Source organism: Strigops habroptila, chromosome 4 (assembly GCF_004027225.2).
Source record: "Strigops habroptila isolate Jane chromosome 4, bStrHab1.2.pri, whole genome shotgun sequence".
Taxonomy (NCBI): domain Eukaryota; kingdom Metazoa; phylum Chordata; class Aves; order Psittaciformes; family Psittacidae; genus Strigops; species Strigops habroptila.
The window spans coordinates 81,016,556-81,029,144 of record NC_046358.1 but is presented as its reverse complement, the minus strand read 5'-3'; the positions used below and the strand labels follow the sequence as shown (position 1 = coordinate 81,029,144).

At 44.9% G+C, this 12,589-nt stretch overlaps 1 protein-coding gene across 11 annotated transcripts in view; it reads left to right on the top strand.

Annotated features, from left to right (window-relative positions):
* MAD1L1 (mitotic arrest deficient 1 like 1) overlaps window positions 1-12,589 on the top strand; it is a 366,422-nt gene that overhangs the window by 230,679 nt on the left and 123,154 nt on the right. For 10 of the 11 annotated variants that reach the window (XM_030484959.1, XM_030484958.1, XM_030484963.1 and 7 more), the window contains one exon: window positions 11,269-11,476. In XM_030484959.1, coding sequence (XP_030340819.1) covers window positions 11,269-11,476 — 208 coding nt within the window. Of the gene's footprint in view, window positions 1-11,025; window positions 11,031-11,268; window positions 11,477-12,589 lie in introns of those variants that run through there. The other variant, XM_030484969.1, reaches the window with a different exon arrangement.

The window sequence follows — 12,589 nt, the reverse complement described above, 5'->3', positions numbered from 1 at the left end:
TTTCCTCATTATTATCTTCTGCTTGGCCAATGCAGGAGTGTGGGAGGCAATAACCTCTCGGAGTGAGAGGCTGCAGTGGAGCTTGTTTAACCTGGAGCATGTTTGCTATAAAACCCACTCAGACACTGCCCTGCTGCTCTAGGAGACTGTCAGAAATGAGTCCTCCAAACCATTTGTGTCTGTCACAGTTTCTATATGATGTGAAAGGCAACTTGACTTGCTCTCTAAGTGGAACTGCTTCCAGCTTGAGGCAGGGAGTCTGTTAACAACAGCAGGTTAGCTCTGTGCTGTGGCCAAGGCTGAGGGTGCATGTTCATTCACTGAAAGCATGAGGAGCTTTGTACCCTGCCAGGTCAGAGTTATACATGCAAGGACATATAATAGCACTTTCACATACATTAAATTACAAGGATTGAAACTTGAAGCCTTTAGGAAGTCGCAGCATTGCTGTTAATGCTGTTGTGGTTGACCTCAGCAACCAGCCTGTGTAGCGTTTTTGCTGTACAAATACACAACACAATAGACAGCTCTTTTTATCACTTATGTTTTAGGCTGTTACATGCTCAGCTGTACTGTGTCCTGCCACCAGATCTCGAAGGCTGTGGCTTTTGCATAATTTGTAGTTATTCATCTTTCTTTTTATATAAGATACTATCTAAAAAAATACCCGTAGAGGTTTTGGGTTTGTTCTAATGGGATATTATTAACTGGAAAATCTTATTACATTGCAGTTCTACTTTCCTTTATGAAGTCTAGAAAGAGGGACCTCTGTTGTACTTCACTCTGACTCTTTCCTTCCTCTTTGAATACCAAGGGTCCCGGATTAGCACAGCTAATTCGTGCTGCTCTTCTCTGGGATCTCCCCTTGAAATCCCACCTGAATTCATTCCAAAGTAGAGCTTTACCATGAAACACAGAATTACAGAGGCATTTTATAGAGCATCACTGGGAGGGAAAGCTTTGAACAGTTGGATTGGGGTAAATACTACAAAACCCTCTTCACTTCAAGTATCTTCTGTCCTTCTTGTCTGTTGCATAGTGTCTGCATATGCATGTTGCTTGCAGAGTAAAGAAAACAGAACAACAAAGAAGTAGTTTGATTTCTTGTATTTGGAACTACGTGCACTTCTCCTGAACAGCTCGGTCTGGTCTGGCACTTCTCAACAGTATTCTTGGCCAAAGTTACTTCATTTGTATGGGAAATTGATAAAATGGTTTTTGAAATTCAGATCTGTGAGAACCAGAGTTTCTCACCATGAAGTTAAGTCTTATCTCTGAAAAAGAATTTCTGTAGCTCAAACTATAAGCTCTTTGGGGCTGTTTTCAGAACCAACGTGCTTTGTACTTTCAGTGTCTATCAGAGGTTTTTGAACCATCACAGGTCTCCTCTGCATGCTACCAGGGTGTAAATAACAGCAACTTTTTGTGGGCTTTGTTCTCTGGACTTGAAAAAAGTGGCGTAGAAACCCTGGAATTCAAATCTCCAGGTGGAAACAAACCATCCTAGAGCAGACTGTGATTTTCTTCCATTTCAGTAAAAGGAAGAGCATCAATTGAAAAGGACAGTGAACATTTGAATGCATTTTTTGTTTCAGATTATCCCAACTCCACGCCAATCCATGTCTTGCTGTCCTGACTCTTAACCTTCTGGTCACGTTTCTTTGCATCCCTGACCTCATCTGAATGCCTCACTCAATGCAAATTATAGTCTTGCATCCTCCAGGGCATAATGCATTTGAAAGTGGGTATAGAGGAAAGATTTCCTATTTAAAACTGTACCTGAAGGGCTTCAGCATCACTGCTGAGACATTTTCTTTTATTACTTGTATTGCAGCAGCGCCCAGAATGTGTTACATGTTGTACCCAAAGATGTGGTCTGGCGTTAGAGCAGTGTGATTAGGTGATTAGTGCTTTTCTGTCCGTGATACATCCCAACTCCAACTCTGTCTCATTGCTAATTTGCTGTAGATGCTGTGGTAAAAGAGAGCCATAGGCAGGAATATCAATGAGTATGTGTAGTTGTGGCAGATCAGCTCAGGAAGGAAAGTAAAAAGCCCTGTGGAAGTCCTTGTGGGAGAAGCAGCTGATCCGGGCATTGGAGGTGGCATTACTGATGGAGTGGGGAAAATAATACGGGATTACTGGTGACATTGCATGAGAGGCATAATTCAGATTATCTTTACCTTTGCTGTTGTGGAAATGACTAACACGGGCGTTCAGGGGAAGGGTTCCCAGAATCAAGGTGTGTGGACAAGAGGTCACATCACTGGGGCAGGGAGAAAGATCTTCCCATTTTGGGAAGGAAATAGAGTTTGCTAAGAACTGGCTAAAGGAAGGATGAAAAGGTTGCCCAAGTGAATTTCTGCTGCCAACTTTCAGGGTTTTGCATGCTGCAGATGTACACACAAAGATAGGTGGTGGAGAGAGAAAAAGTGGGAAAGGAGGAAGGGAATCGGCATGAGACCTGGTGGCAACAAGTGAGCCTTTGCCCAACATCCAGCACCTTCTGGGTTGTTTTCTACCTCCAACTGTTTCTGATTTCAAATGTGCACACACTGGCAAAGCTGTGAGGAGCAGGTGGTGGTTGCCGCTTATTTGTTAGCTTGCTTTGTCTCATCTTTGCAATCCAGTTTTGTTAATACAGCTCCTGTTCCAAGGGCTTTAAAGATCCCTTGGTGTAGTTATCTTCTGTGACAGAGGGAGCTGGGGCTGGTGAGCGTGCTGCGCTTTGTGCACTGGCTACAGAGGGAATTCTTTGGGATGCGGTTTACTGTGGGTTTTACTCTAATCACTTTAACAAGCCTGAGCAAAGAAACAAAAGGAACAAAACGAAGAAACAGAATTTCCATTAAAATGGCATTTCCTGAGGTAGGATTAAGCTTTCTGAGCCTGCCTGCTACTAGATGCAGAAATGCCTCCTGTAGCCTTTTGTAGGGGAGAACTGAATAACCAGGTTTGGTTTTGGTTTTAAAAAGCTGTTAAAAATAAAATCAAGGTAGATGAGGAGAAGCTGCTTACCTGCATAGCCAGGCTGACTCTAGTGAATATGCTACTGAACAAGAGCTAGATTTGTCGGGGACCTTGCCTGTGCCTTTCAGATAAATTCCAATTTTGCATTCACGCTGGTTTTTTGGTCATTGTCTATGAGTAAAATTTCCAATGGGTGTTGATAGAGGACTACCAGTGGACAATTCTTGATGTAAATGCTATACCATTAACTGTAAGCTGAAGATAAATGCATTCAAAGATGACTTGTAATGATTTGTGACTTCTCTGCTTTCATAATTCAGTGAAAGCAACAGGGTATTCATTAGCTGTGCGCAGAGCCCTGTGCCTGTGTGCCTGTGTTTGCTCACAAATATCACATTGTCCTGGGTTCACCTATAGCAGTCATTTTTCTCCTGCTTAGTAGCTGGTGCAGTGCTGTGTTTTTTAACTTTCAGCCTGGGAACAACGCTGATAACACCGATGTTTTTAGTTGTTGCTAAGTAATGTTTATTCCAACCAAGGACTTTCTCAGTCTCATGCTTTGCCAGGGAGGAGGGGAAGCTGGGAGGAAGCAGAGACAGGACACCTGACCCAAACTGGCCAAAGGGGTATTCCATACCACAGCACGTCATGCCCAGTATATAAACCGGGGGGAGTTACCCGGAAGGCCCAGATCACTGCTCGGGTCGGGCTGGGTATCGGTCGGCGGGTGGTGAGCAATTGTATCCTCTCCCCTTGTTATTTCACTAATCGTTATTATCATTGGTGGTAGCAGCAGTGGTTTTGTGTTATACCTTAGTTGCGGGACTGCTCTTATCTCAACCCGTGGGAGTTACATTCTTCCCATTCTCCTCCCCATCCCTCCGGGAGCGGGGGGAGGAAGAAGGGGGGGGGGGAGTGAGCGAGCGGCTGTGTGGTTCTGAGTTACCGGCTGGGCTCAAACCACGACACACATGTTTATGGAAAAGCAAACCAGTAAATTCCAGAAACCTGAAGCCTTGGCAAAGTTGTGCATTTCTGTTACAGCTTGAACTGTGTAAAGGATCCGTGCTCAGGAGGAGGCACTGAATTCCGGCATCTTTCCTCCAGCCAGGATCGTCACCACCTTTGCAAGCCCTCTTCTTTCTGGGACCACTTCTCCTTTCGGGAACCCCTCTTTTCAGCACCACCTTTCTGCCTGGAACCCCAAGCCCCTGGTTTTCCTTATCTAAGTAGTCTAAATGATTGATCAGCTTCTGATCAGCTCCCTAAGCAGTGATTCTGTCTCATGTCTCTCTATCTTTGGAGGATTCAGGATGTGCCACTTTCGGTTTAGTCCAGCTCTTACCAAAATTTACAGCCACCCTGTGCTTGCAATAAGCAAGTAGCATCTTCTGCTTGAGAGTTCAAAAGTTCAGCTGAAGACATTCACCACATGCATATACCCAATTATCTGCCATGTGTTGGTGTTCACAATTTAAGCTACTTTTTCTTCTAAGAGGTAGCAAATGGAAGCAAGAGCATTCCCTGGCTAGTTGGATGCTTCTCAAACACTCCCCTTCCACCACCCTTCCAATTGATGCTTTATGTTTTATATCTGTATTTAAGAAACTTTCCCATCTGTCTCCTACAGATAGATGCAGTCTCTATTTCAGATGTCCTTCCAAGGTAACTACTGACCCATCATTTCTTTAAAGCTGGTGCAATCTACTAAGCTCCTTTAGATTGTTTCTAAGTTCCTCAATATTGAGTAATGTGTCCCAGTCCGGAAACTTCAGAGATATTTCTCTTAAGAAGCTAGCATGGAAACATTCCTTAGCTAAGAAAGCAGCAGTGTGTAGCACTTGTGTTTGGGTGGTGCTCACTGTGTGTGAGAGTCACACAAAGAAGAAATGGTCCTTCCCTTGAAGAGCTTCCAATCGTCAGCCTTTTCTCAGCAGGGGCAAGCACAATCTGTTGCACTGCAAGCGAGGAGCGATTGAACTCAGCTGTCCATATGCTCTGCCAGAATTGATTGTGCTGCTCAGAAATCACAATCTTTTAAGGTTGATAGACATCAAGACCATGAAAAAAACAAGGCACTTAAGTGCGTGCCAGCCTCATCTATGGGTTTTGACAACTTTGTTTTCAAATGCGTTAAACAGGAGGAGCCTACGAGGATGTGAAGACAGTTGAAAATCCTTGACAGCACTTGCTGGCATTGTATCCTAACAGCCACTGCCTCCTTGGGACGTGTGAACTTCTTTAACTTCATTAGTGATGTTACATAAACATATTCACAACAGTTGAAGCTATTCCCTTTGCTACCAGTTCTACCTTCTGATTAGAAATACCTGCAGTAGATGAATAGATCTTAAATGGAGTCGTTAAGCACTGAATGTTTCATCAAATGTGAAGCAGTCCACATTGTTTTAAGTACTTTAATATTACCTGCGGGCCTGTGAAAGTGAGTTGAGTGGAGAGAAAAGCTTTTATAGCTGCTGGAGAAAGACATCCCTGAATTGGGGCTGTGCAGTTTTCAAACAACCAGGAGGAGAGATGCCAAAATAAGTTCAGGCCTTTTCAAGGTGCTGTCACTGGCAGCTTTCATTGTTCTTCTAAACAACTCCTCTTCTAAAGGAAAAGTTTCTGGTTTTCAGAGATTAAAGCAATCCTGTCTTCATTCATTGCTTCGTCACTTGACTGATTCTTCCCTAATGGGGAGATTACTTAGGAAGTTTTTGAGCTATAATTTCAACACGTAGCCCAACATACTGAGTGTTTGCCGATAATGTAGTTTGAAAAATGACACATTGCATCAGAGCAGTTATCTCCTCGGGATGGTTTTTGCAAGCTGGGAGATAGAAGAGGGAAGGAAGGCAGCAGCATCTGACTTGAGCTTGTACCTCTGTTCTGAATGGCACATTGGCTCTGTGTCAAATTCTCTTTTCCATAGTCCTTTGTCAGAAAGTTTGTTGATTGTCAGAGTCTTTCTAAAGAGTTCTGCCGTGTCCCAGAGTGTGCTTAGAACATACTGCACTGGGACAGCATTGGTGTGTTGCATCTGCGGTGGCTGTCTCACATAATGACTGTGCAATTGGGACACAAGTGCTGGGATGGTTCTTCTCAGTGGCATGCAAGAGAGTTTTCCTTGTGCAGACCCTGGGGCCCATGTCTGGAAGGCTGAGGATAATGCATCAAAACAACATTATTTCACAAACTGTAGAACATATTAACATGGGGAGTCAACAAATCGTCTCTGCAAAACGTCCGATGCCGTTCTGAGAGCACACAAACGGTTTTGCTGCCTTAAGCACCAAATCAGTTAGTTAGCATCTTGCTTTCCAGAAATGAATAATTCACTCTTCTACTAAGTGTCAGCCACACTTGGTTGCAATCAATCAAGGTATTTATTGCTTCGTCCTAAATTGAAGCTCTTTGTACATTTTTCTGACAAATCTGCATTACCAACTCAATGTTATTCCTTGAAAGAACAATCAATGAGCGCCAACAGTTCTCTGTAGTGCATGTTATTTACTCTTCAGCATCTCTACAATTTCCAGGTTTTAAAGTATTGGGAAAAGATAGGGGTAAAGAGGGGATGCTGCTGAGAAAGTAGCAGTAGTGTGTCATCTTCACTGTCTGAGACACAGGCCATGATGTGCTATGAGCAGAACGATCTACCAGGTTATCTACTGAATGAACCAGGGACAGGGTGGCTTTCCAACAAAGGGACTGTCTATAGGTCATGTATTGATTGCATCCCCCAAATGTCTCATAGTTCTATATAAGGGCACCATGAGCTTAAACTGGTTTAGTCAGTTCGTACATTCAGGCCAAGTTTCCAAACCTGAACCATGCTGCTTGGAGAAACCAGGGATACGTTACTGTTTGTTGCAAGATGCTTTTGAACTCTGTTAAGCAATACCTCCTTGCATCTGTTGGTTCAGCACAGAAACAGCATCTGGATCTGGAGCACCAGCTCCTGTTAAAGAGCGTGGCCATCTCTTCTGTACCACACCTTTCAAGTGCCACTCTTTGGTGGCATTTGTTCTTCCTCATCAGTAGCCCCAGATTAGAAATGATTTTCTAAATGGGCAAACTCTTCTTTTGCAGAGCTGAAAGGACAGATTTCTGATCAGTAAGACTAATTTATTGTGGAGGGAAGAGCAGCTGACAGAGAAACTCAGCAATTTACATTTGCCAGAGCTAAAGAGATTGCAGGAGAACATTGTTTGCTTTCTTCAGTCCCTGGTTTCTTACCAGCATTAGGGTTTCATTTCTTTCAAATGCTAGTGAGATTTGAATGCTGCTTTCCAGCCATGGCTCTTCCTAGAGCCAACCAAAGTCCCTTCCAACCTTCAGAAATTTGGAAGAACACTCCAAATGATTGAAGTTGTGCTTCTGTTTTGGCTATCTGGTATTCCATACACCTGCAACTGATCCCTTCCATCAGAAACTGGCTCTGGTCTGCACCGATTCCATGGAAAGCTTCCCGTATCTATTTGAAAATCCATAGCATGGCAATAAATTTCTCAGAACCTTGAACTGGAGACTGCATCTTTCCGTACCTCTGCTCCCCTCACATAGACTTCACTCATAGAATAGTTAGGGTTGGAAAGGACCTTAAGATAATCTAGTTCCAACCTCCCTGCCATGGGCAGGGATTCCTTACCCTAGACCATGTTGCCCAAGGCTCTGTCCAACCTGGCCTTGAACACTGCGAGGGATGGAACATTTACCATTTCTTTGGGCAACCTGTGCCAGCGCCTCACCACCCTCACAGTAAAGAACTTCTTTGTTATATCTAGCCTGAACTTCCCCTGTTTCAGTTTGAACCCATCGCCCCTTGTCATATCACTACAGTCCCTGATGAAGAGTCCCTCCCCAGCATCCTTGTAGCCCCCTTCAGGCACTGGAAGCTGCTCTGAGGTCTCCACGCAGCTTCTCTTCTCCAGGCTGAACAGCCCCAACTTTCTCAGCTTGTCTTCATACAGGAGGTGCTCCAGCCCCTGATCATCCTCATACCACGTCTTCAGCCTTTGTTGTCTCTTTTTGGGCTTTAGGTGGTAGTTTCTTGTGGAGTTTGTACAGGATCTCTCACATCAGGATCCCTGTCTCACTTGGTTTCTTTTACACGTTTCTATAATACAAACCAGCAGCACTAATATTTTAGCTGTAGGGAGAAATGTACTGGTTTGATGTGTGCTGTGTAGAATAAAGAGAAAGCTACTGCCCCTAGCCCAAAAATGTGAGTGGCATAGCAAATATGTTAGTGATCTCCCAGAAATGTTAAATGAGATGGATTGTGCCACAGCCTTCGTCTCACAGTGAGCTTTTAAGAGAATCTCCTGTCTCAGTTTAGCTTCAGACTGACGTGCTCAGGAGCATTGGTGAGCCCCGAAAATAAGGCTGAGTCTTAGTGCTGAGGTTTAGAGCGTGATTTTTCAAGGAGATGTGTTATATAAAAGGAGAGAATAAGTGGGCTGAAAGAGCTATAATAGCCAAAGCAATGCAGCTTCATGGCAGGGCTTTATAGAAAGGCCAGAGAGGTGTTTTAAAGGAGTAAATAACCTGCAAAATAAACAGCCTAGTGCAGCGTGGGTTAAAGCAGCCCTGGCAGGAAGGCAGCAGCAGGCTCCAGGTTTGCATGGCTTTCCTCCACACTCCGATCCTTCTGCTGCCTCGTGCCTTGCGTGAGCGCCTGCAGTGATGGTGCAGGATGGAGCTGGGGCAAGGAGAGGTGATCTCTGCCTGACCTTGGTGCTGCAGCCAGCGAGGGAGATGGGGCCAGAGCTTCCTGGCTTGTCAGAAATACCACAGTACAGGGCTCTGCAGCTCTGATTTTCAGGGCATCATTTGCCAGCCAGCGTAAACCCCACCGCAAACTTTAGGGTTGAATCTCTTCCCTTGAAAGGCAAACATGAGAGTGAGGAGTGCCCTGACCTGTCTGGGAGACTCCTGAAATGCAAATAGCACAAGAATTTAGATAGCTGGGTGCAGAAACAGGCTTGTAAATGCCAGTGTGTTGCTGGGGAGAATATATCTAATAAGCTGGTGTTAGAGCTGTCTTCATCCTCCCTCTGTTCAACATCTCCAAGATGCTGCATGTGGTCCCAGTCCTTCAGTTCTCTCCTAAATTTCTCTTGGCCAGCGCTGTCAGTGGGATTATGTCTTCTCTTGGTCCTAATGCCTTCTCTGTCAGGTCCAGGCTGCTTGTCTCAACCTTCCCATGGAAATGGGGTCACAAAGGCCCATTGCTGTGGGGTTGCAGAGTAGCATTGCCCTCCCAGATGTTCTGGTAGGTGTCCTGAGCACCACAAGGCACAGGCAGTAGAGGACATGGTATATGGCTGAGGGCTGGAAGACCATGTGCTCTGACTGTGGAGAATGCAAACAGCTGGGAAGGGTACCCAAGGTTTCCATGCCTCACATTCCCAAATTCTCTGGAGTGAGCTCCTTGGACCAGGGCAGCCCTTTGGAGGTTCCTGTATCTTCCTGTGTTAAGGGATTCCACCCACCCCCTCTTGGCCTGGGACATACAGATATGATCTCCCTTTAACTCCTACTTACACCATGAAGTAGTGACTGTCTCTTCCACCCACATGGACAGGTTTGATTAAACTGATTTCTCCCAGTTTCTCACACCACAGTGGTTTCTCAGAGTAGTTAGGAGGAACAACTGTACCACCTCCCCCTTTTTTCTTCCCCCTGGGAAGCACAGCAGTGAGAGCATCTGCTGGTTTCCACGCACATTGATGCTTTCCTTACCTGTTCTTATTGAACACGACCTGATGTATTGTGCCAAATTGGTTATAACCAACGTGGTTATAACCACCCCCAGCCCCTTTGGTCTCTGAGGACTGGCTGCATCACAAGGAGGAGTTGATTTTCTACCAAATGTCTATACTCTTAACACAACAACCTGCATCTCTGTGGGTGAGGACACCTCTTCCAGCTGCCTGCTGCCTGGCTAACTAGAAAGTAAGGTTTTAAAGGAGGATTTCAGTATGGTTCCAGCAAGACAGCACTGGAACAGTTTTGAGATGTAGCAAACATCACATGTGAACATCAAAAAGAGCCCAGCTGGACCTTACCTGATGTCCATGCAGCCCAGAAGATGGTCTGGCCACAGTGATGGAAGATCTCTTTTAGGAGAGCCCGCAATCTCCGCAGCCCTCTCCCAGCAGCCAGGGATGCTGGAGGATGCGCCCCTGCCCTTCCTGGGCAGGATTCAGTTACGGAGCTGTTGTCCATGAATCTGTCAAACCCATTTGTGAACCAGTGCTGTGTCTGCTGCCAGGCTGTTCCCTCCCCACCATCGACAGAGGTGCTTTACACGGTGTGGATGGAGTGTTTTCCAAAAAAGACGTTGGGAATGGGATCTTCTGGGGTCTCTTACCAGCAATGACCAACAATTCAGGATGAAGTTGCTCAGTCTCTGCTCTGGTTGGCATGAAAGAACAACCCACATAAAGTTCTAGCACGTCTTTAATGAAAACGAAATGATAAAATTGGGATAACACCTACCTCCTGCTGCTCTTGCAGGTTAATTAATGTTTACAGAATCACTTTAGGTCCTGAGATTTAATTGAAGGCAACATATTACCATATAAAATACCTTTTTCTGCAGGCGGTGCTGTTGGGTTTCACTGGGCACAGTGCCGTGGAAGCCAACATTAGCACATGCTTTACTACTTCTGTGGTCGTGAGGCTTCCTGCAGTTTATATGGAAATTGTCTCTCTGAAATCACAAATGTAACATCAGTGTTTTCCTCTCGCTTTGAAAGAATATTAATTTGCTATCTTAGAACTTGACCGACTGTTTGAACTGCTATAAATACAACTCACCTCTGAGAAAAAAGCAGCAAGTGAACTATCTGCTCACTTGCTTGGGATGAGCTGACACAACCTGCTAATGACTCTACCATTGGATGTTGCTGGCTTGTAATAAATTAGGCTAGTACTGGGTGTCCTGCTGTAGTTTAAGGGTGTATCTGTGTGCTCATTATAATCTCCTGCTATCAAGGGATGTAAAATGCAGCTATAAAACTTCATATCTGGAGGTAAATTTAACTGTGGAGGTGGCAGCAAGGGAGAAAGCTCTGCCAAGCGGGGGTTTTTGGTGGTGGTTTTTGGTTGGTTTCTTTTTTAGAGTAGCAAGAGTATGAGAAGCAATACTGGGTTTGGCTGGCTTCAACTGCTGGAATAAAACATTATCACTGCATAAATGTCCCTTTTTCTGCTGTAAGACTTTTTGTCTTCACACAGAGTGGCACAGGTTGAATCAGTTAATCTGCTTCTGTTGTTTCTGCCACACAGGGTGACTATGACCCCAGCAAAACCAAAGTTCTTCATTTCAGCATGAACCCAGCAAGCTTGGCCATGCAGCAGCGCAAGGAGGAGCACCAGCAGCTCCAGGAGGCGTACGAAAGGCTGAGGGAGATGGTGAGGGTGCTCGAAGGAGGTGGTTCCATCCCTGAGAATCTGGAAGGACTTGGGAGTTTACAGTCATCACAAGAAATTGCAGGTAGGCTGCTGGCTTCTGGTCGTGAAGATGCACTTATTCATGCGTACTGCCAAAGGAACTGTCTGCAGAAGCAGATGGAGACATTGCAGACAGTGTGCTTGATGGAACGGTTATAAGGGAAGTGAAAAAATGCTGGGTTGATGCAGGAGAGAGTGAATGTGCGGTGGCAATCCTGTGGCAGTTTCGCCCTGAGGGTAGGTGGTAAGGATAAATAATTATAATCCATATCATTTGCTCGTGATAAATGAAATGCCAATGCAACAGCCTTCATAGCCTGGTGCTGCCGATGGAGTAAAGGGAAATATTTCCTTCCTTTCAGGGCTGGTTTAGCCTGTGAGGTAGTACAGACAGCAGGAAATAACTTTCATAGCTGCAGGGAAGCAAGTGGTTGAACTCTTTTCAGACCTGGCTTAAAACAAATTAATATTGTTTATCAGTGTATATGTGCCCCATTAATCACAGCTACATTCAATACTCCATGAAAGTAGAGTACATCTTTCACTGAGCTAAATACGTTGCACAGAATCTGTAGCTCTGCTCCGGTATATTCTGGAGCATACCTGAATGAGACTTTTTACCCCAAAGTCAACACCACCAGACATGCTCTCAGACTCTGTAAATCAAGGTAAGGATATCAATAAAACATGACCCATCACCCTTCCATGCAGGGACCAGGCAGACTTGAGTCATGCTGCAGAGCCCAAGAGATCAAGCTGCTGTGACTCTTCCACATGTACCTTGCCCTCAAAACAGTTTTGTTAGAGAAGATTAAAAATAAAGAGAGCTGAATGTCCATGTGGAGCTAACCTGTGGTGTTCCAGCAGCGTGGACACAGTCAGTGTCCAGAGGTCAGGATCCTCCTCAGATGAGGCCAGGAAGGCAGAGCTCCACTCAAAGGCCATGTGTGCTGGAGACTTGAGATCCACAAAATGGCAGAGCCCTGCTTTTAGGAATATACACAGAAGAAGGTATCTTTCACTGTTACGACATCAAAATTCTCTGGAAGTAGCTTGCTTTTCCCATTGCTCAAACAATAGTACTTTATTACTGCTAAGAATGTGTTCGTTCCAGCATCTCACAGTGGATTATGGTGCTATATAGCCTTAAAAATAC